A 24,259-nucleotide genomic window follows, 5' to 3' on the forward strand; every position below is an offset into this window, starting at 1 on the left:
CCTATAGGCTTAAACAATTTAATGCTGTGGCCTTACGTGATATTAATATCTGCCGTCTTTCTCCCCCCTCTATTTCTATGGGTACGACAGTCACCCTTGTCAGGGTATACACTGCAGCAGTATGTTTTGTTCTCTCAGTAATGTCAGAATCAAGTTCTGTGGGTGTGACGTATATACGTTCATGTCAACCCTGACTATATATGAGGGGATTTACATCCGGTCGGTCCCATGTTTTCTATCTGTGTATCTATCTTTGCAATTTATACTGTACTGTACGTGTAGAAACTGAGGTCCAAAATCCGATGAAATATTTTTTCTTGGCCGGTGCAAACCTACAACTTACGGAACGCACTAGCCTACCATTGTAGTCACATGAACTCGTTTCAAGTAACAGAATGAGTATTGTAAGCCTTATTTTGATCTCACTAAATTTTGAAGCTTAATTAACAGGCTCGGCCTATATGTTATTCTTACTTAGTCTACTCTTAGTACTCTTACTCCTAACTTGGCAAAAAAGCCCATGCTAGTCTAACTGTTATGTTAGGCCAGGCTTAACTACAGAAGGACTAGCCTAGCAAAGCCATAGGCTTCTTAATCTGTATCTAGACTTGTAACAATCTAGCCTGCCAACATTCTAGACCTAGGGCTAGATTACACTAATCTTTATTCTATAAGCCCCTCCCTTGACCAGATGATATGTTCTACTACTAATAGGCCAAGCCTAAGCATGAGCCATGTTTCACTTTCAAAGCTTGTTAGATTGAAGGCCGTGGCTATTCTTACGACTAGTCGTAACAATTATTTATTAACTACTCTTACGACACCGGCGAATTCATGCGCGGTAAAGTAAAAAAAGCAACTTCGCATGTAGTAGGGTTAATCCTAACCCCAACCCTAACCTTAAACCCTAACCCTAACCCTAACTCTTACCCTAACCGGAAATTATTGTTACTCCTAGTCGTAAAAATAGTACTCTTGGTTGTAAAAATAGCACTTGCGCATGCGTAATCGGAAAATATTGTTACGACTAGTCGTAAGAATAGCCACTTTGTAGATTGAACCCAAAAGTTTAAACACATTCAACAATGTTGATGTCTATACTGCTACAAGTCTATATCCCAAGCCTACCTGAAAATGTGCATAATCAATACGTAGCCTGGCTAGCCTATTTTATGAATGTTGATTGTAATAACATTCTTCTTGTACATTCAGTTGTTAATGCATAGGCTATGTACAGTACGTGCAGAAGCCAGTACTGTACTACAACTTACAAGCATATAAGTTTTAACAGCATAACTGTAGGATGCTTTAAATATCTAAGTTATTATTCTAAGATTGATTATCTAGTATTTCTTCAAATATGTTATTAGTTATACCATATATATATATATATACATATGCACATACACCCATACACATTGTATACATACACTGATACAGTGAGAGGAGTGATGCTGGATGGAGGACAGGCACAGATTGCTAGACTGTCTGCCATTAGGCTAAACATACTGTACCTCTGGTCACCCTATTTGGAAATATCACTGGTTGAATGTTAGAAAGTTTGTGCATATTTTCTTCTTGAATTTGTCATCTTAACGTTAAAACTATTGAGGGCTGGGCCTAGTCTGTAATGAACTTCTGTCTGCAGTTTATTGTAAACGGCTCCCATGTTATGAACCAGCTGATTGATTGCTGCTGTTACTAGTTTGAAATTTTCCAGACGCTATATATTTAATTCCAGCAGTGCAAAATACAATAACGGCAGAATTGGTGACTTTTCATTTTGTGTTATGTGGTCTACGAGTGTGTTGAATTAAAAAACTGTAGTTAACTTCACCCATTCTCTCAGATAGACCAATTGACTGAAAATTACAGCTCGTTACAGGTAAACCTTCTCATGTATTTCTTCCTTAATATTTGGTGTATTGTTTTTTTGCAGTTCATCTCATTATTGCAGCCAACCCACCTTACAGCCTGAGGCAATATTCCATGTTCTAGTAGCTACCACAGTAATTTCCCTCTGGAGCATGGATTCAGTGCGGATTGAGACCGATGATCCCGTCACAGATCTCAAATGCCAAGACAAGATAAGAGTTCTCACTCAAAATGGAGAGTGTTCCATTGAATATTACCTTGGAGACATCTGCTGCTTGAAGCCAGAAAATAAAGTAGATGTTTTGCTGGTGTCAGCATTCAGAGGTAACGTTGTTCAGGTACTGTACATATGAGGATAAACTGAAAAGTTTAAAATTTTGTTGCTGTGATTTTTTTTTTTGGTTATAAAATTATTCACTCCAGAGCTAGATGACTTTACATTTTGATTTGCTCATCCTTACTTCTTAACCAGAATTTAAACCAGATGCAAGTAACTACATAGTCAACCTTTGATATAAAATTTCATTTGTTGCCGGAATGACATTAAAAAAAGACTGGGAATTGAAAAGGACTGCCTTGCTAAGAATGGCCCTTAGTCAAATTATCCTGTCACTATACTGAAAAGTTAAAAGTTTAAGATTGTATGAAAACCATCACACACTTTCTGTGTAAATTCATTTGCATGACAAGGCGTTTAGCATGGCATAGTTCGTGCTATATCACCATTTTGCATTTTATATAAGTTTTAATCTGAAGTATTCAAAATGTCTTTTTGACAAAATAATTCAACAATATACAGTAGATTGTTGGATTAAAAAGGAAGGGAAACAGAGATGCTTATCAGTAAATGTTTATATTACTGAAATAAATGATTATTATTATGATTATTATCAATATTTTAAATTTTATAGAGAATTATGATCCAATTAAGGGAACTTTGATTGGAGCTTTGAGATATCAACTGAAATTGAACGTTGCTGAGTATGCACTCAATAAAGCTGAAGACCTGAGAGAATACTACTCCTGTTGGGTGTCTCATCCGTTGCCAGAACATCTTCCCTTCAAAAGACTCCTGTGTTTCGAACCAAAGAGGTAAGGCAGGTCCAGATCCAAAGGGGGGGGGGGGGGTTGTATGTGGTGTACACAGCCCTAACTTTCAGTTTCCACACATATCGATCTAAGGTTCTAACTGAGTTACTAGTTTGTAAATTTCTGTATTTTGTTTCTTTTAATCTTTTCATTTTGTAATTTAACTTTGTCTTTTTGTAAATTTTTTTCAAAAGATTAAGAACTGTTCACCCCAAGGAAGTGGTTGGAGATGTGTTCAGGTGTCTTGTACCTATACTCCAGGATGAGGTTGGAACTGTGATCACCCCAATACTGTCTACAGGCAAAGTGGTAAGTGTATGCTACAATTTCTCAGGTGTTGTATTGTTACCAAAATGAATTGGGCCAGCATTTAAAGGCATTGAAGACTCGCCCCAAACCGCGTGCGGCCATCTGGAAAAGTTAACTTTCTGTTGCTTGCAAGTGACGTTTTGTTTGTGTCGCTAAAAAATGCAGACAGTACAGTAATGAAACGTGATACCTTGTTATCTTTAGCTGGACCTGAGATGTCCATCGCTGTATCGTTTGTACACTGTGCTGTGGGTATTGACTGCAGCTGTATGTATACTGACTGTACAATAGTATCTAATTACCGAATGTAGCAAGCAAGCTGTATGCGTATTTTCTGGGATCGATGGTGGTGTCTAACTCTTCTGTTACACCTCATTCGAAACTAGGTCATATAACCGGCATTAGACATTTCTTTTTGCGCGAGTCTTCACACCCTTTAACAATGAAATCACAGCTCCCATGGTCATAAAAAAAATAAACTAAAACATAGAATATTTTATATCCATAATACAGCCATAGAATAGTTGCAGAGAGGAGTAAAAAGTTGAAAAGGTTTGGAAAAAGAAATGGTTTCTAACTTTCTTTTTCTCTGGATACTTGTCCAAAATCAATCCTATTTAGTATTACAAAGATGATGGAACTTCTAGTTTCCCACATGGAAGAACCACAGAAATGTTCATAACATTGTATTTTCAAGAAAGTATGGGGAACCTGTTAAATTTTGCAACCATATTGTTCATTTCCCACCAGATTCACTGGTTTCTCTGTATAGTGACAAGGGTAGTAATCTGTATGAACACCACTACACTACATAATAATCTCATCTTAGTTACTTGTTAACAATAAACACTTTCAGCCCAGAGGTTTATATGCAAATGTGGTCTACGCTTTTGTCAATAAGACAACAGCAACAAATTTGTAGAGATGTTAAAGTTCTCCAGTTATCTCAAATCTGTCTCCAAGGGTTTCAGAGAGACTGACTTAATGCAGAGCATGGTGGAAGCAGCGGTCAATTGGATGAAGGCTGGCCTTCCTCTCAAGCAGTTGAAGATCGTGCAATATGCCGTGTTCACGGAGGAGGGTGAGGTAGCCCAGTCACAGAGGAGGGACTACGAAGGCATCAGAAAACTCTTTGGTGAGCTGAAGGAGAGGTACGACATGCAGTATCTTATGCCAAAGGTAAAAACAGATGTGTTACAGTATTTGTATTTATGAAGATATTTATCGACAGATATCGTATAGTCCGCTTTCAATGTCAGGGTCATATATATCGCATCTCATTAAAATGTATAATCAAATGCAACATGCTAGGGTCACATTGATCGATGGACTATTTGACAAGGGCTAACGGGTGGTGGGTGGTGGGTTGTGGGTAAGAACTTTAGTGTGCTAACTAACATATTTGTTAACAAATAATTTCCATGTTAGCTCCTTGGGTTATGTCCCTCTTGAAATATGCAGTGGTATTGAGCAGTGTCAAAGTAGACGATAAAATGTCTTTAAATTGGTTGATAATTGAGGGTGATGGAAAATGGTTGTTGACCATCAAAGTGAGCTTTACCTTCCTGCCTATGTAGTTGGTGGCAATAATGATGAAACTTAAGGAAGAGGCTTTTATAAACACCATTGATCAAAATAGTGAAGTGCAAGAGAAAGCGGTTCTTCTAATACTAATCAGTAATAAGACACTTATCATTTATGCAAATATGACAGTAATAAATATGCATACTTTCAAGTAGTTTTTTTTTTGTATTTGAGCTGCAATTTTACCAAATTTGCCTAGTAATTGCCATTAATTCTGGAATAAGATGGCAACTTCATCAGATTAAGACACCCTCTTAGGGGATTTTCACCAATCAAAAGATAATAAAGGAACTATCCAATTCTCAACATAAATTTGGTCTTCTAGACAATTTTCATTCCAGTTTTAATCACTTGCCATAGCAAGACAGTAAACTCTTTTAATTTTTTTATTATGATGAATTTGACTTAATTATTTTGTAGTGAAACTTGACTAGCTAAGTTATGTTATGTAAGTTAGTATAATATATAGCATTGAAACATTCATCAACTCATAAAGGGTCTTTAATATCTAAGTGCATTTCAGCCTTGTGGAGAAGATCACTTCATTGTAGCATTATTTCTCATCAGTTAGTTTTGCACATTTATCCACCAAGCACACAGGAACATTGATTACCTAGGGACATCTTGCCCCTTTTAGTACAAGGAGATTTGTAGTGAGTAATATGAGTAATGAGTAGATGAGTAATGAGTATTGTACCTCCCAGGGCAGTGTGCTGATGTCTACTGCTTCCCCCAGGAAAATTGTTTGAGAGATAATCACTATTTCTAACCTACAGGAAACACCCATAGAGTATGACATATACCTATCATGTTGCAAGGAAGACAGAGATGTAAGCAAAGCACTACTGGACAGTTTGAAGCAAGCCAAACCGGATATCAGGGTAGTGGTAGGGAGTGACCAGAAGATGATGAAAGACGAATCCTGGCAAGAAGAAATGTATGAAACCATGATGAAATCTGCTAGAGTGGTCACAGGTAAAATTAAAACATTATTACTGTTTCATTCTAAAGGTGCAAGGAAAGTTTGAGATTTCAAGAAATAGAAATATATATCTATCAAGATCCGGCTTAGGAATCACAAATGATTTTGAGTTGGTTAGCATCATGTTTGATCTCTAGAGTAATTAAGGCAAGTATGTCACCAAAACAGAACTAGTACTGTTCGACACAGGTGACAAACGCCTACAGTGGAATCACGACCTTCCTTACTGGTTTCTAACCTCTGGACATACAATCAGCGTCCATAGCCTAGTGGCAGGCACGTAGTCAAAGGGGGGGGGCGAAGGGGGCAACTGCCCCCCCTTGAGCATATTTTTTTGTATGTTTTATGATATCGCTAGTAATTTCAAAGAGGAAATGCTAATATGCAACTTACAAGGCCTGGGAAGTGCCATTCCCAGCGATCTTGGAGGCATTTTCATCCAAAATTTTCTTGTACGCTTCGCGCCAACCCATCGGCGCTACGCTTAGATAGTTTGCAATGCCATTTCTACGACTCTGAAAGTTTGCCTACAGTTTCGCCCACCCTTGGCAAATTCCTCGCTACGCGCCTGCCTAGTGGTTAGGGTGTCCGCATACAAAGCGGGAGGCCCATGTTTTTTTAAGTGGCTGTAATTACCAATGAGTGAACATTATCATTCAGGTCAAGCATCTTCAAAATTTTGAAAAGATGTACAATGTAAAAAAATTTCTAACGTTGCATGGTTTAGAAAGTGTGTGCTGTATGTATTTGTGTTCCACATTTTGTTGTGTTTTTTATTTTAGTTAATAACCTTTTTTTTATTATTAAAAGGGTTAAACCATTAAACCTGTTTACTTTGATCTATTGTGATTTTTTTCTCTTTTTTTTCAGTTCTTAGTCCAAGGTATTTGCAGAGTGCAGCCTGTATAGAACAGTACAATATTGCCCTCTGCTGTAACAGGAAAGTTCACAAGGACCTCCTCGCCCCCTTTTACGTCGAAGCTGTTCCAGAGTTGCCTTCGTATATGCAACTTGTCCAATACGTTGATTGTTTGTGAGTATGGACCAGTAAGGCTTAAAGTAGTTTGTGTAAAATATTTTCTCCTATTTGAAAAGTGGCATTAAATTCACTTACTGTTAAGTTGATAATTTACGAGTAAGTTTATTAAGGGTATGTGTAAGGGTTTTACATTTTTTTAACTAAAAATATCTTAACATAGAAAGACAGCTGCCTGTTCCTGCATGGAATCACATTTGTGAACAAGTGCCGCAGCTTGTGATGTTCCTCTCTGCATGTTGTTTTGGAAAAATACCTGTTCTTTTGTGAAAAGTGGTTTTGAAATCACTTTTCAGATCAGTAGATTATGAGTAAGTTTATCAATGGTATCAAAAAAAGTATACATGTAACTTAAAGGGTGTGAAGACTCGCGCAAAAAGAAACTTCTAATGCCGGTAATTTGACCTAGTTTCGAATGAGGTGTAACAGAAGTGTTAAACACCACCATCGATCCCAGAAAATACACACACAGCTTGCTACCGTCGGTAATTAGACACTAGTGTACAGTCAGTACATACAGCTGCGGTCAATACCATCAGCACAGTATACAAACGATACAGTGATGGACATCTCAGGTCCAGCTAAAGATAACAATTAAGGTATCACGTTTCATTACTGTCTGCATTTTGTAGCAACACGAACAAAACGTCACTTGCAAGCACAGAAAGTTAACTTTTTCAGTTGGCCGCACACGGTTTGGGGCGAGTCTTCAATGCCTTTAAATTGTATGGCACAGTAAGATATTATCATATGTTAGAAGAGCGAGCAAGTATAGTTCTGAATTTGGTGAACAACATTCTTGAATAATTAATGATCTCATCAAGTCTTACGTTGCGATCTCTTCCGTAATTGAATCAGGTCTCGTGATGCGTCAAAGATCTCAGCTGGATGTCAGCAGTTGGTGCGCATGTTGTCATCGAGCTCCGCAAACATCTACTCCGATGGGTACATGGTAGAAGTCAACCCGGTGAGATACGATGTATTCCTGTCTTACTCCCATAGCGATGCCGCTAAAGCAAACCAAATTGTTGAATGCCTGCAGGAGAAAGCACCCGACCTGAGAATTTTCTTTGATGTTCAAGAAATTAAACAAGGTAATGTAGAGTTTTTGAAAATGGGAGGGATTTTTCTCTCAAGATGAAAGAACTACCTCATAATGTTATTTGGATGACTTTGAGGAGAGCTTTAGTTTTGATAAAATCTCATATATTTCACTGGCCATGGACAATGTAAATGTGTTATTTTTTTGCCAAATCTTTTCCTATTTGACTTTTGTGTTGACTCGGAGGAGCTTACCTAGTGATTTCTGAGGTGGACTTGGTGCCCCAGCCCTTAATTCTTTGCCAAAGATATGCTGCAATGCATAACATCTGTTCCCCAATGCATTGATGCTGTATGTTACCTGCATATGCGTCTGTACTTCAATGCATAGCGTCTATACTTCATTGCGTAGATGCCATGCTGACATGCATAACATCTATACATCAGTGCATAGATCCCATGCTTATACACGTAGTGTCGATACACACTAATGTATGGCATCTATGCATTGAAGCATAGTTGATATGCATGTAAGCATAGCATCTGTGCAGCAATGCATAGATCCCATGCTAACATGTATCACAGCTTCTATATATATTTCAATGCATACCAAGTGCTATTCTTTTAATGGCATCAACATTAATTCTGTTTTATTTCCTTGGACAATCAATTGTAGGTAAAGCATGGCAAAGGCTCTTATACCATTCCATTGATGGTTCAACCATTTTCATTGCAATGGTTTCAGAGAGGTACTTAAAGTCAGCAGTGTGCAATGAAGAGTACAGTCTAGCTTTGGCAAAGTTCTGTACAAAGGTGAGGAAAACTTAAATGCATTAGCACAAGAGTACCGTTTTAGCCCTCCCAAACACCCTGCAAATCCACCCCTGGTCAAGATGAATAACTTGGTGTGACTGGGAATTGACCCTGAAATGAATAACTCTTGGCTCATTGTCTTTGACCTATGATATCATTGTGTACATATCCTTTAATCTGCACTACAGCACAGTAATACAACACAGACAAAAATTGGCAAGATACATCTATTAAAAAGACTTCATTAAAAGGTATTGTGACAGAATATCTGTTGGCTGAGAAACAAATCTTCTTTAAACATGCCTATTGGGAACCCTGTACAACTACATTCAACTGTGTAATTATTGCTGTTGTTACCTTCCAATTGTTCCAAAATAAATACCAAACCGAACTTTACACTTTGCAGTTCTGAAAGATATGAGCACATGAATAGTACAGGCGTGTAGGCTTCTGAAGGCTGCTGTTTCTCATTTGTCAGAATTGTCCAATTTCAGGGGGAAAAAAATTGTTATATACTGTAAGATTAGTGTTCATGTAAATATGTTACACATTACTATGTTTGTTTGAACGTTGTGTGTTTTGTTGTTAAAAAAAGTCTTACATTCTTGGAAAACAGCACAAAAAAAATGACAATTGTCATAATTAAAACAGGTTTACCCTACAAAATCTAAATCATGAAGGGTTTTGGTTTTCAAACCAGATATGTATTTTTTGTTTCAGAACAGCAGATATATGTTCAAACTCAGACAAACTTTCCAATATGCGGAATGAACTGTGTTTTAGTGAAAGTAATTTTATAATGAGTCATACAGTTAGATTTGTGACTTTGTCTGTAACCATATTGTAGGGTGATCCTCTACAACTGTGCGTGCTGAAGACTGAAGATGCCTTGTCCCTACCCCCAGAGTACCAGGGAGTCACCACTGTCAGTGCAGGAACAGACTTTACCGATAAAATTGAGACATTTTGCAGTGACCTCGTTGATTGGTCGAAGACAAAGGAAGACTCACAAGCCAACGAATCTTTGCTGAGAAAAACACAAGCTGATGCACTCGTTTTGAAGGTAACCAGTGGTTTGAAGTAACTCAGACTAATCTTTGATCTATTTAATGCTTTTCGACACATTTTATCGGTGTTAGCATTACAGCAACACTTGACACACAGTTGGTGGTTTTGACTGGTTTTTGTCCATAGACAGGTTAGATTTTTTATTTTTTTTATTTATTTTTTACTTCAATTTTTAGGTCATGCACAATCACAGGAATATATATATTTTTTTTAAATTTAATTTAATTTTTTTTTTATGATCATTCCATCAAGTATCCAAACAATGTGCAGTTCATAATAACATATACTTTATGACCATTAGTCAATATTATCCACAACAACCAATAAATCATTAAATTAGACAGGTTAGAATGATTTGTTGAATGGTTTGAATAATTCCCATCATTCTATCAAAAATAACTGTAAATGTTTTAATTTTGGATTTGGCTCAGTTCCCTGTCATTCTTTTCTCTCTGTCTCAACAGGATTATTTTGTCAACTTCGACGAGGAATCTTCTAAACACCGAAGATTATGTTTCCATGATAGGTTTCCAAACTTTTTGCAATGGCTCAAAGAAGGTCCTAAGGTGGCAGACAAGAAAATGGGTAAAAACAAATCCAATATCGCTATAAGTTTCCACAAATCCGACCAAAAATATGCCGACTATATCTCTGCTGGGATTTCGCGTTTGGCACCTCACTTAAATGTGGAAAGCCATTGGGAAGACAACAAGGCCCGTCTGGCTACCATGGAGACCGTAGATAGGATTGTCGCCCTCTTGTCCCCGAGCTATTTGGAATCCCCAGAACAAGTGGAGGAGTTCCACATTGCCATTTGGCGACAAAGGATGGCAGACCCTTCCCTCCCTGTCCTCTACCCTGTTCAAATCCATGTTTTACCCGTGCGGCCGACCTACTTCCATATTATTCCTTACTTGGTCAGTTTAGAAGACCAGTTGTGGTTGGAATTTGAAAATACTTACAAGAATGACCTTCCGGGGAAGTTTGCCAAGTTGTCTGTGTCGAGACTGAAGATGGAGGAGCAATACGCTCTCGACTTAGTGAATGCAGATCTGATCGACTTGGTTTACAAACAAAGGTAAATAATACCAACAATTTGTCATTTCCAAGCATCTCTCTGGTGCACTCGATTATCTCCATTCAGCAGTGGGCGGTTGGGAGGAGGAGGAGGAAGAGCATGAAAGAGGGCAGGGAATTATTTCTTACTCATTGTATTGAAATTAAAGTAATAATGAATTGTACTTTTTCTGTTTTGACGAGTCTCTTCAGAATTGGTTGTTTTCATTTTTTTTATTTTATTGAATTAATCTCAGCAATTTTTGGATATTCCAAAGTAAGTAAATCCACTTGGCTTAACTGTTGTAAATGATAATTGCCATTCTTTGAGTGAAGATTATGTTAAATTCTGTTGTAGTTTGAACAACAAGGTATTGGAATAATGAGTTATTTTGTATGGCACAAGCTTGTGGCAATGTACTTTGAAAAATTGTTAGGCATTGTTTCAAAATTAAGGCTGAATCAATCATCAAACAATAGAGATTTACCAAGGCAGACCTGGAGTGCCTATTGTCTGAAACTGCACAGTACAAAGGATGACATCATATGATACCCTGGTATTCAGCCCTTAAACGTCCTACTTTTGACAGTGCCTTATCAAGCTATTGCAGAATTGCAAGAATGCATATTTAAACATACTGTAATTTTTAGTTAGCAATGCAATAAATCTTTATGATACTTTTCCCAAAAAATATTTTGGGTAATTAATTTGATACAGATTTTGAAAAGATCATATCCTTGGTCTGCATATTTAAGTTATCAATTGATCTCTTTTGTGACATCATCTTTAGGTGTCTTCTTCTTTTCATTGGTCATTTTCACAAAAACTGCTCCATTTGTCATTTTATTATCATTTTCATTTTTTTGGTTTCAGTAATACACCACTCAATAAGTCAGAGATACCCTGTTCATCTTTGGTCAACATCTTTACCCTGAGAGATCGGATTAAAGAACTGCAGAAGTAACCTCCGATATGCACGGAATGAATCTCAGTTAAAGTTTAATAACACCGTATTGACTTTTAACTGTGACTTGCCTAGGCCTTGCATTGTTCACATACCACTCAACAAATCCCAGATACCTTGCACATCCTAAGCCAACAGATCTCCCCTGAGAATTCAGATAAAGTAACAGTGCAGAAGAGCCCACTGGTTTACAAGAGAGGATCAAAAATCATTTTTATTTTGGTCGGATTGTAACTTTGTTTTACTTGCAGAAGACTTACGTATGTTTACAAGAAGTTACGCAACATTGGCCCTTTGAACAAACATGTTTTTTTCCCTCTATAATATTAAGTGGTAGTTTCATTAGTTTTAATTTAACATTTCATCAATAATTACGACGCATGAAGTTAGATAAGAGAAACAAATCAGGAGAAATCTGAACATGTTTTAAGGACCCCTGTGCTGAAGCCTTCAGCTCAAAGTGGTAATGATCTTCATAAGAGTAATATCCCAGAATTTGAACAACTATTCCTACGTTTAACCTTCCAAATTATTTTGCATGTTATTAAATTTTGCCTATATTTTCTTTCTTTTTCTATCTCAGCAAACAACCATATGACAAGTTTTTAAATGTGTGAATAAAATGATCATCTCTTTGATAGATGTTGTTTGGCCCCAGAATGTATTAGTCGGATAATGCCAATCATGCTAATGCGAATCATACCAAATAACACATTTTGTTTAACTTGATTGTAACACAACACAGTATTCACTATTCTTAAAGCTCAACTAATGGTGTTCTATGGAGGTTTTGTATTCGTTAATGTCACCTCAAGTCACAGCTGACAAAAAATTGTGATCTTTCATTGTTCCACAGACAAATCATCTTTTTTTTTGTTTTTTTTGTGTGCCCTTTTTATGAAATATCTTCTGCATGGTCTGTGTACTCCTCTTACCATCTCAAAGTATCTGAATTTATTGTGCAAAGATTCTGGAATTATCCAAAACTCAGGTTTTTTCTGTTTGTACAACTTGACTATCTTCTAGTCTGGAAGGATTTGACTCGTTTGAAAATGTCACAAAATTACTGATCTTTATTTCGCTCCATATGAAGAGCTGTTTCTTTTATACATTTTGTAGTAACTCAAGAGGTCTTCCAATGCCTCATTTGACGAGCAATTGCCCCTATTTTCAATGTCCAAAAAGAATAATAAAATGTAACAAAAGCATATGCACTCTGCAATGCTACACTTTTGAACTAAATATGTCTCAGAATGCAGCATTTAATGTGTAAAAATGTTTTTGTTGTTGTTGCGGGTGGGGGAGGGGAGGGGGAAGTCCCTTGATCAGCAGACCAGTACTTGTAGACTTGGCTTCAATGGCCCTTGGGCCAACCCACTCCTTAATGAAACCCTGGATCTGCCCTGGATTGCATTTGTAAACAAACACCTCCAGGGCCTTATGGCTCATTGGTGATCCCATTGGTGAGCTCTTCTAACCTATCGGGATCATATATTAGGGATTGCTGATTAACAGCGATGATATTGCATTTGTGAAGTATGTGCATGTTGCTATACAAATTCTGCGATGCAATCGGACTCAATTATGTAATCATTGCTTTATAATATTGGGACCAATGAAAATGAAAGGAAGGCGTATAGGATGATTTCACACTGAAATCCTAGTGTTCATTCTTGATGGGAATTATTGTTTCTTACCGTAGATGGCTTGATGTACACCGTAAATGACCAATTGTATTTATGTTAAAGATATGCTTTATTTGCCGAAAAATTTGGACGAGCAGGCAATAGAAGACTAAACATTTACCATACATATATAGATATTTTATCAATTTATCCCACAGTATACATGATATAGAGTTGTACTTCCAGCAATCTGTACAAAATATATAGGATAAAATGCAACTGATGAAATTCCAATGAGCTCTCTTACAGTAATATTATTGTTCATAAGATATTCAAATAAATATTTATATAAATTACACGACATTATCGTAAAAGTGAATTATCTTTCCTCTGACCAGCAGAGGACACCCAACATAATCTGCTATAAATATATGACTATAAATAAAAAATATTTGAAATAAAAATATTAGATCGGTGTTTCGAACAATGGAATCACTATATATATGTAAACTAAAATACCATCCATGTGCTGCTGTACAGAGACTTACACACAAGTTCATTTGTGCTTCTCTTCTGATTGCCACTTCACAATAATTTTTTCACAACAACGTAAAAGTGTTCAAAGTGCATTGCTACCAATTTTCTGAATTTAAGAAAATGAGTTACTTTTTCTTAAATGAACAAGTCAAGATGTAACAGAGATCTGCTAGTTGTTACATTAATTTCTTATTCTTAATATATGACATTTAACATACCTCAACCCCCAACCCCCCCCCCCCAATTGAAAAATGTAGGGCAGTCATCCAATAGCCTCCAGATAAGAAACCAGACTTGTCGATGTTTCGTTTCTTATTAAAAGTGAGTTTACAATTCTCCTACATTTGAAGAGATTCAAAGAAATTTTGCAGCAGCTACAACTATGCATCAATTAAACTGTTTGAATTTAACTTTACAGTAAAACAAATCTTGTGACTGCTGCTTTGATATTCTTTGAAATAAGCTTAGTCAAACAGTACAGAAAGTAATGAGGACACTTTTCCTTCAAAACCCACTTATAACCATCCTCTGAGTGTTTACAAACTTCTGAAAATGTCACAATGCACAGATGCCAAAACTTCCATGAAGTAACAAATTTTAATGGCAAGCAAAAAGTCCCCTGACTACAACTAGCATTCTCCCTCCTTTCAAACAGTTTTGTAAAATAAATATCTTCCTTTCTAAACCCCATATTGTCTCTAACCCCTTCCCACCCCTTATACTCCCAAAGAAGAGTAGGGGATAAGATTGGAAGGCAATCTACCATACGAAAATAGAGTTATGATGCTATACAGCACTTTCAAAAAAGCTTAAAAGTTACTTCAAATGCCAAATAGATACAGTACCTGCTTAGTGAATTCCAAACAATTGTACACTGTGCAGTAATAGAAGTTGATCATTTGGCTACAATGGTAGTCATAGGATCAAAAAGTGTATACATATTTGAAAAAATTTAACTTAGTGGTGGAAGTAGAAAACACACCCATTGATGCAATAGATTACCAAGAACATAGCTCAGCGATTGGGGCCCATGTCTAGTCGTAGCCCTGGGTTTTCCTGTATCTCCAAGCTGGGATATAGCTCGTGGATTGTCCTTTTGACTTGCTCGTTTAAATTAGCGCAGCATAGGACCTTGAGCTTGTGACAGTGCCGGAGGAAACGAAGTAAGCTATCGTGTCTATCAGGCGGCAGTAAAATAGCTATGTCCTCCAGTGTACCCTGGTAGGTTGATGAAAGAAATCGCAGTGACTGACTAATGTAGGAATCAGATGCGATCAGACTAACGTTTAGGTTCACCAGGGGGATCTCCTGACTGAGCACCCACGATAGAGGCATACCTTGAAGTGGAAAGATTGATATGAAGGTCACGCTGACCTTGAGGTGAGGGAGTCTGCGGGTCAAATGTTCCCATCCGCTCCCTGTCGCTCGTTTTCTCATCCCTCTGACGACGAGTGACAGGTGCTGAAGCGGGGCTCGGTCATCATCTGCTAGAGCTGTCAACAAAGCCGGGGTAACCCAATCATCCAGGATCTCCAAGGATACCAATTTACGGCACTTGTGAACCAAGTTGACCACATCCTGTCGACTGACGACCCTAGAGAGGTTGTCATTCTGAAGATTGATATGATGTATGTTTGAATGCATGTTGGCGAGCAAGTTTACTAGACTATTGCTATTTGCCACTGGTAAGCCACTGAAGTCGACCTCCCTTAGACCTCCGTCTAAACAGGGATTAGCTAGGAATCTGTGCATGAGTTCCCAGCATTTCGTGGCTCTCGCTTGGGCGAGACTATTGCCTTTGTTCCTCCCATAGAGGAAACGATAATCAGCACATATGGCAAATTTCTCTAGCTTCAACGATTCCATTTGTGATAATACTGTCAATAACTTGCATACATTTTTAACGTTTGTCGTGAGATATTCCTTCTTGTCAAAATATATCGTGATCGATTTCAAATGTTTTGCATACTGGGGGAAGCCATTGAGTTGGTCTCCTGCATGCTGTCCATGATAGAACCAAAAACTGGCATCCAACTCCCAAAGAGAAGGATTTGCAAAACATTCTGCCCAACGCTTGCAAGTCACGGCAGCTGCATGTCTGTCCCTATGGTCAAGATATGAAAGAATTCTAACGATAATATGATGTGGCAGATTATTCCAGTGGTGAGTTTGATGTTGTCCCATCGTCGTAGCATGCAAACTTGGTGATCTGTGACAAAAAAAAACACGCAATTAAATTCATCAGATTTAATGGTTACAATTACTTTGAACTTGAGATGATCTCATCAGAGTTTTCTGTGGACTACGTACCTGTAAATAGTCCAAAAAGATCATATTTCTTGAGCAAAAATATTTGGGAATCGCTAAATAGTAGTCACAAATTAGTGCAGAATCATTACACGACTGAACTGGCATGCAGTACTGTTTTATTACGTCAATGGGTGCACCATACTAGTAAAGCTGCAGGAATTATCAAATGTTGTGTAAATGGGAAAAGGCTTTGAAAGATTAGAGAGTGGTATACTATCAAGAATTTAGCCTAGCTTGTATGCTGCCTAACCTGAAAACACTACCAAATGTTAGAAGAGTATCATTTAGTGTGGCGATATATTTTATCTGCCCATTTAGCCAACTTATTGAAATTGCAACCCAGATAAATATATATTACTTTGTGATATATGGTATTTTGGATATAATTTTTTTTTTAAAGTAGCAAGACGATAGTAAGACTGGAGACAAATTGTTTTAAGCAACCATTTTACAGTTGAATGCTTCCTGTTTTTCAGAGAAATTTCATTGTACATGTTGGATATCAACCACAACAACTTTGGTCTTGTTTTTTTTCTAACAGAAAAATGATATTTCACTATGAGGAAAAGTATGTTAATTTATATATTGTTCTGGTCTGATTCTTCAATTTAATTTTTACATTCCTTTTTTAGTGTAATGAAGTGATTTTGTTGTTCTGAAATTATTATGAGAATGATAGATCACATGCCATACATATAATTAATGAAATTAATGTTTAAGAAATTCTTACACTTCTATAACAGTCAGGTCATTTGTCCTTCTCATATTGGCAAAGGCTAAATTTAGTTAGCCTATGCCTAGCTACTGTATCTATATTGAGAGAGAGCTTTCACAAGGCTACCCTTGGCCTTAGCCAAAATAAACAAAAACTAACAATGATGAATCTGGTCGGCACAAAATGGAGCTTGATCAGACTTTCCTACCAAACACTGAGGAAAATTTCATTGAGATTAAGGACATGGAAGTTTTTGGTTGTCTTTTCTTGTTTTGCTAGAACCATCCTGTTACTTATTAACTGTTGTTAGGCCAAGCCCTACTGTGTTCTTATTAGCCTAACGTGAGGCCTAGGCTAAGTTGATAAACATGGAACACAAAGAAAGATTAATTTGAAATCTTGATATTTCGCATGCACAACACATTGGGTCTTAAACAATACACATTCATTTTGTAACTTATTTTAAATAGACGATCATTTTTGCCAAAACAAGCTTGATTGTCGGTTGGATTACAGTACTCGCGGAACCAGACCCTGCTAACCGTTTAACGTGAATCCTCACGTTACCCACTCCCAAAGTGTTGGCTAGGCCTACCATTCCAAAACGCGTAGAGACAATGTTAAGCGTCAAAGGAAATGTAAGGCTAGGCGAAAACGATTTCGCAGTTATATGATATGGCAACAGAATTTTGACCAAAAGCACAAAACCAAAAATACGTTATAATAAATAATAATAAATAAATCAGGAAACACAATACCCAACAGCACTTGCCTTACTTGAATGATGAAAACCTGAACTTTAGGACGAACTATGGGTAGGACGTACACTGGAATTGCTGTTGGACGTGTAGCATGTCTATCCTGAAAACTACGGTACTTTAGAGAATAACAAGAAGAACGATTCTCGTCTAGTCTAGTAGTAGTCTAGTCATACAGAATGGCAATTCAATATCCTTTCTGATTCCAAATTGATAGAGCGCCATCTAATTTCGAAAGTAAACCCAGAACAGCCGCAATTGATCCATTGCAGCTTTCTAATTTTCATAAGAATAGGTCTGTGGCAAACATTCGCCCAACTTCGAACACAAACAAGTGACAAAATACATAAGAAGGAAAATTCGATCTAGATCTGTTTATACTAGACATTTTTTTGTAAACGAAAACTTATGTGGCGTTTTCCGTTCTTTAGTACAAATGTAACATGACGGTGGCTCATATAAGGGAAAATAACATATTTGAGCTGTGGGTGGGGGTGGCGGTGGGGGAAGGAATCCTGTTCCCCGGCCTGGCTACGGGATTATCTGGGGTATTAATTCACGATACAACTGCATATAGTACTGTTTCGAAATCAAGTGCAAACATTTGAAAAGTATCAGGCGTCAAGGGTAATTTTCAACAAGAAGATCATAAAAGAAACTTTCAAACACAATTGCCGTTATGACATCACAAACCACCTACTTAAATTTATTTATTTATTTAACATTAAAGGGTACATTCGGTTAGCGCAAAGCTGATCTCCCCTGAGGCCCTCAAATAGTAAAAGTAGAATGAAAATAAGATAATAAGAACAATAAGAATACAAACGTGAACAATAAGATGGCAATGGAAAAGGAAAAAAATACATTTAAAATTGACAACAATCAATGAAATGAAATTATGAGCATAAGAAATTAGAAAAAAAAGTCCTGGATTAAAAACTTTTAAGGTATTTCAAGAGCTGGCATTCTACTGTACAGTATATTATCTACTCCCTGGAAGAATCATGAGTTTAGCCTGTCAAAATGGATTCCAGTCAACCAACCATATCTTGAGTATATATAGGGACAAGAAATTGAAATGGTGTTTTGAACTAAATGTGTGGAATAGTTTTCTCTTCCAAATACTTTTAAAGACTTTTCTAGTGCATTCAACACAATTGTCCCACACTGACTTACAGCTAAATCAATCGCATGCGGTGTTTCTCCCCGAATTACCCTATGGATTCATGACTTCCTTAGAAATAGACCTCAGAGGGTGAAGGTATAGGCGATGTCTACTCATGGGAATTTATTTTAAGTGTAGGTGCGCCTCACGGCTGTGTCCTCTCCCCCTGGCTTTTTTCCATGTATACCAGCGACTGTCAGAGTATGACCAGTGATTGTAGCGTCATCAAATATGCGGATGATACTGTCATTACTGGTTATACCTGTCATATGACATTGACTCATACGCCACAACGATTGCAAAGCTTGTCCAGGGGTGCGATGATCATTATTTTGTTACAACTTAATGTGACCAAAACTAAGGAGCTGATTATAGATTTCCGTCGCAAGCCAGTAACTCACGCTCCCTGCATCTATGTTCATGGGGAACAAGTAGAGCAAGTAGATAAATATAGGTACTTAGGAACCACGCTGAGTAACAACATTGATTGGTCTAGTAATGCCACAATTGTACATAAGAAAGCAAATCAGACGCTGTATTTCTTGGGAAAGACTGAAGAACATCAGAGTGGTTAAAACAACCATGAAAGCTTGTTCTATAAATCCCTCATTCAAAGTGTTTTGAATTATAACATAATTTGTTACTTTGCCAATGTTACAAGAATCGATGTGAAGAGGCTCGAGCAATCTAGGAAAGTTGCTCAGTGGGTAATCGGTGTTCAAGTTACCTTCCTTTGCAGAAGATCCTGCTAGGATCGCAACGTCAGGCCAACTTACTTTTACAAATTCTCTTACACAGGCTCTCTAGTGGATAAAAGCAGTTTGCTAACAGTTTTATTTTCTTTCACTTACCTTCGTTAGAGTGCTTGTATCATGAGAGGGTCTGCAATGAAATGAAACAAATCATGCAAACCCAACACACCCTTTGTTTGAGCACTACAATTACAACCGCTCTGGACTGCGTTTATGCCCACCATGTACACTTAGAGCCCGCTACAGATACTCATTTGTGCCTAATTCTATCCATATATTTAATTCACAAGTGAGAAGATAAGTTTCTTATTTTTAGGACTTTATGTATATATGTTTGTATTACTCTATGTATATCGCAGTCTATTGATACTTATACTATTGCCTTTTCCGATTACGACCTGTGTAAGCGGAATTTCCGATTGTGGACAATAAATTCAATTCAATATGTGTCACACGCCCGTCTGTCAACGGAATTTCACTCCAAATCACGGGTGTCAATATTTCCCAGAAATATAATTTCTAAGCCTTAATGGAATCCATAAACTAACACACAATATAGTACGACTGATAATTGATACAAATACGATATTTAACTATCTAATAAAACTTAAGAAAAGTTGTATAGTAGGATAAACATGCTGTGATAAATTGTAGTCAAAGTTCTCACTATAGCTAAACCCTACCTGGCCATCATTGGATATAGCTGACATGTACGTTGGCCATTCATGAAACCTTCAGATTTTCTGTACCGCCATGATCATGCAGATTTCTTTGCTATGCCGGAGCCTGAGCCTAAAGTTTTCGTCACTTGTAATAAAACAACTCTTTACTCAGTTGTCAAATTTTTGCGTACACTGCTCCTGGGAGGCCGAAGGTGTCAAAATCTCAGAGTCATATATTGGTCTAATATTTAGACCACCAGTAGTCTTGTCTTGTTCAAGACCCCGTTGGCATTCTGCTGTCTGTTACTTCGCCTGTTAAGATTAATATGAGTGCGCCCTCACCTACTCTTTCGAAAATCGGTGGGCGTACAGTAGGCCTACTTTATGGTATAGAGATATGCGGCTCCGGATACCGTGTATGGCAAGCCATGTGGGACAAACACTGCATAATATATCCGCGTATTAATTGGAATTTATACGCGTATTAATTGGAATATATACGCGTATATATTATTAGCCAATCATATGGCTTAAATATATCCGCGTATTAATTCGAATATATACACGTATTAATCCGAATATATACACGTATTAAACAAAATACATATGGGGGTTAAATCCAATATATGCACGGATTAATTAGAATATACACGAAAAACATTTCCGCTCTTGCTGTGTACATATACCAACGATAAATGTTTTGGCGGGCTCGCGAGATCGCTTCAAAAAGCGAAACTTTACACATGTAGGCTACAACACATGTATATTCGAATTAATACGCGTATATATTGGAATTAATACGCGGATATATTATGCAGTGTTTGTCCCACATGGCTTGCCATAACCGTGTCACATTAAATAGAGGGCACACTTTCAGTGCAGGTTTTTATTTCAGATATCGATTGCAATGACAGTTACACTCCAGCGGTTGTCGTCTGCAAAAGCTATTAGTGCTGCAGGAGAGTGAACACACATTAGTGATGTACGTTGCATGGCCATCCAAACAGGGATGCATACATTTCGGATTTTACGTGAATATTGTTAACTTTAAAACTAACAGGCGATAGAAGGGAAATTTATCATTTTCAATGTTAAATCATACAAAGAGACAAGAACCGAAACCTGCCAGCCTCGCCGCATGATGGCATTTACATTTCGAGAATTGTTTTTAATGACTGTTGTGTTTACCCTCGTGTTTATTGGACTGTTGGATCTTACGGAATTAAAGGAGAACAGAGTTAAAGAGACGAAGAGAGAGCCTCAACATATACATAACTTCAATACTCGTGAATCGTGGCCATTGAAATCCATTACTGGTGAGTTGAATTTCGGCCAATATCTGACCTGTTTTTCTTTCTTACGGGTAAGACGCAAGTTTCGAAAAGTCATTAGTGAAATACTACTCACTACGAAATGACATGTTTGTTATTACAGTATGATAAGGTGACCATATTTGCCTGACTGGAATCAGGGACATTTATTGCGTGACAGATATGGGGGAGGGGTTTAAGGGGAGGGAGTGTCCCCCTCCCCTTTGGAAAATTTTCAAGTGCCTAAGTGCCTAGATGTAAAATGGTGATAATTAGAAGCACGTGTTATATCAATTTTATTTTCAAAAATGTAGCTTTTTCTTAGATGAATTTTAATTACTTTACGAAAGAGTGCTAGGCTAGATCGATCTAGCATATTCCACTTTACACTGGCCCATCTGAACTATTGGTTAGTTCCGTTCTACGACTGCACACTTGACTAATTTTTTTTTTACAATTATTTTACTAATAATGTGGGATATTTTCGAAATTCCTGAACATTTTGACGAATCGGCGACATTTTCGGGGACACTTGTTCATCGGGGACAGAACACTGTAATCGGGGACTGTCCCCGAAAATCGGGGACGTCTGGTCACCTTACATTATGACGTGTCCACTCAGTGCATGAACCATTTAGCCTTTCACAGCATTTTTTTCCAGTTCAAAAGAACAATAAAACAACCTCATAAGAGTAGTGTACGTCCGCCTGAAAGTGTAACCCTAGTACAATAGTACAAAATTGACCCTTCTGAAATGTAAGGTACCTGTAACAACAGTTCAAGTTGAAACAATGAAAGGTTCATTTGCATAAGGATGCCTATGACATTGCTGAGATTCTGTTGACGACTATAGGGTACCTAAGAAGCCAATCAAATAACCGCCTGGTCCCAAAACACAAAACAGCTTATCAGGCTCAAACGCAGTCTAAGTATGCACTGAGACCCACATGTAATCCTATATATGTTGTAACGCTACAGTTACAGTATAATATATAAGTTGTAACGCTACAGTTACAGTATAAATATAAATGTAATGTGTGTATAGTCAAGCGTGTTGGCAAAGAAAAGGAAAAGTTACTAGACATGGCGAGAAGGCAAAGATCACGTGATCATATGTGTGAACAGTACACAGTATAGATCCGACCACCGACCTTTAATATTAATATATCATTATTGGGCATTTTGCTTGACAAAGGTGTCACATCGTCGTGATCATACGGCGACAGATTCCAAAGGTGGGAATCAGAGTGGATCAGTAGTGTGGTTGTTTGGTTTTCGTGCTCTGGCTATATACCTTTTTTTTGGAAGTAACAGAGACTTAAGCTTCGCACACATATGGCTATATACGCCTTGCGGTTATCATGAACTCCTACAGACAACTACTATAATGGTTTATATCACAGTATAGGTTACATGTAATAATATGTTAACGATTATTTCGGTAAATTATAATAATAATAATCATATCGTGTTTTTTTATTATAGAAAATGAAAACGAGCCGACGCCCACTAAAACAGAACCATTTGATTGTTCTAAGAAAGTGCTTGGAGGAACGGTAAGTAGCTGTGAACTGAGTAAAGCGGGTTGTTGATTGACCACGTGTAACGTATCCGACCAAATGAAGGTGAATAACCACCATTAATTGTTCCATTAACGTACACATGTCATTCGTCATTTTCCGGCCCGCCATACGATAGCCGTGCATCAGTGTCATAACTCTTACAAATTACAACCTAACTTGTAGACTTTGAGCTGTAAGAGGTGATAATTAAAGCTTAGTACGCCTACTCATGCATGCATGTGGTCGTTAGCCCACGTTGCGGAACCTTCACTGACAAATGCACTGCTAAACTGTGCTCAAATCACCATCAGTTATCATGATTTTGAGACAATTAGTTTAATTCTTCTTGAATATTCACGCAATTACAATGATGGTGATACACGGGGATACACAAATGTACTTTGGACTTTGTGCAACTGAATTTAAGACACGTTACAACAACCTTAATAGCCTCATTCACACACCAACACAAAAAGTACGAAACTGAAATTAGCAAACATATCTGGCCGCTTAATGACAGGCAAATCAAGTTCGATATTAATTGGAAAATATTGAAACACGCCAAACCATGCAGCAACACCACAAACGTTGCAATCTATGCCTATACAGGAAAGGTATCTATTGACCCTTTGAATCAACGCTTAACAAACGCTCTGATGTCGTATTGCAGACATTCAAGAAAATACTTGCTGCATACCAAACGCACTTGACAAACACAAAATTTCAAATGACACACTTTAACACAATCGCATATTAGCACTTGACGAGTGAGAAACAATGAAACAAGCTTGTCGTGCACTATTCAAGCAATGCGATTCTATTCTAAGTACACACACACACGCTTGCACACGTATATATATATATATAAATATATATATTTATATATATATATATATATATATATATATATATATATATATATATATATATATATATATATATATATATATATATATATATATATATATATATATATATATATATATGTGTGTGTGTGTGTGTGTGTGACATATATTATCTATTGTAAGGCCAGCTGGATTTCACC

General features: G+C 37.3%; 3 protein-coding genes across 5 annotated transcripts in view; 2 read left to right on the plus strand and 1 right to left on the minus strand.

Annotated features, from left to right (window-relative positions):
- The first annotated feature begins 219 nt into the window (after positions 1 to 219).
- On the plus strand, positions 220 to 13,799 carry LOC139960707 (uncharacterized). The gene is made up of 12 exons (XM_071959286.1): positions 220 to 404; positions 1,940 to 2,199; positions 2,787 to 2,967; positions 3,159 to 3,273; positions 4,237 to 4,452; positions 5,634 to 5,832; positions 6,710 to 6,872; positions 7,734 to 7,969; positions 8,593 to 8,729; positions 9,577 to 9,792; positions 10,262 to 10,875; positions 11,728 to 13,799. Exons 2-12 carry the CDS (start codon positions 2,028 to 2,030, stop codon positions 11,816 to 11,818), a joined length of 2,340 nt encoding a protein of 779 aa, XP_071815387.1. The 5' UTR covers positions 220 to 404; positions 1,940 to 2,027; the 3' UTR covers positions 11,819 to 13,799.
- On the minus strand, positions 13,629 to 17,940 carry LOC139960708 (F-box/LRR-repeat protein 21-like). 2 transcript variants are annotated; one of them, XM_071959288.1, is made up of 2 exons: positions 17,783 to 17,940; positions 13,629 to 16,189 (listed from the first exon to the last, which is right to left on the minus strand). In XM_071959288.1, the coding sequence occupies exon 2, from the start codon at positions 16,162 to 16,164 to the stop codon at positions 14,995 to 14,997; it is 1,170 nt and encodes a 389-aa protein (XP_071815389.1). In that variant the 5' UTR covers positions 16,165 to 16,189; positions 17,783 to 17,940; the 3' UTR covers positions 13,629 to 14,994. The 2 variants fall into 2 exon arrangements, with proteins under 2 accessions (XP_071815389.1, XP_071815388.1); XM_071959287.1 differs by lacking the exon at positions 17,783 to 17,940 and adding an exon at positions 17,021 to 17,734.
- A 3,305-nt stretch (positions 17,941 to 21,245) lies between these two features.
- Positions 21,246 to 24,259, plus strand: part of LOC139959985 (heparan sulfate 2-O-sulfotransferase hst-2-like) — a 60,608-nt gene continuing 57,594 nt past the window's right edge. Inside the window, exons 1-2 of one of the 2 annotated variants that reach the window (XM_071957954.1) lie at positions 21,246 to 21,658; positions 23,138 to 23,208. In XM_071957954.1, coding sequence (XP_071814055.1) covers positions 21,481 to 21,658; positions 23,138 to 23,208 — 249 coding nt within the window. In that variant the 5' untranslated portion in view covers positions 21,246 to 21,480. The remainder of the gene's footprint in view (positions 21,659 to 23,137; positions 23,209 to 24,259) is intronic. The other variant, XM_071957953.1, reaches the window with a different exon arrangement.

The sequence above is a fragment of the Apostichopus japonicus genome, chromosome 19 (assembly GCF_037975245.1).
Source record: "Apostichopus japonicus isolate 1M-3 chromosome 19, ASM3797524v1, whole genome shotgun sequence".
NCBI lineage: Eukaryota > Metazoa > Echinodermata > Holothuroidea > Aspidochirotida > Stichopodidae > Apostichopus > Apostichopus japonicus.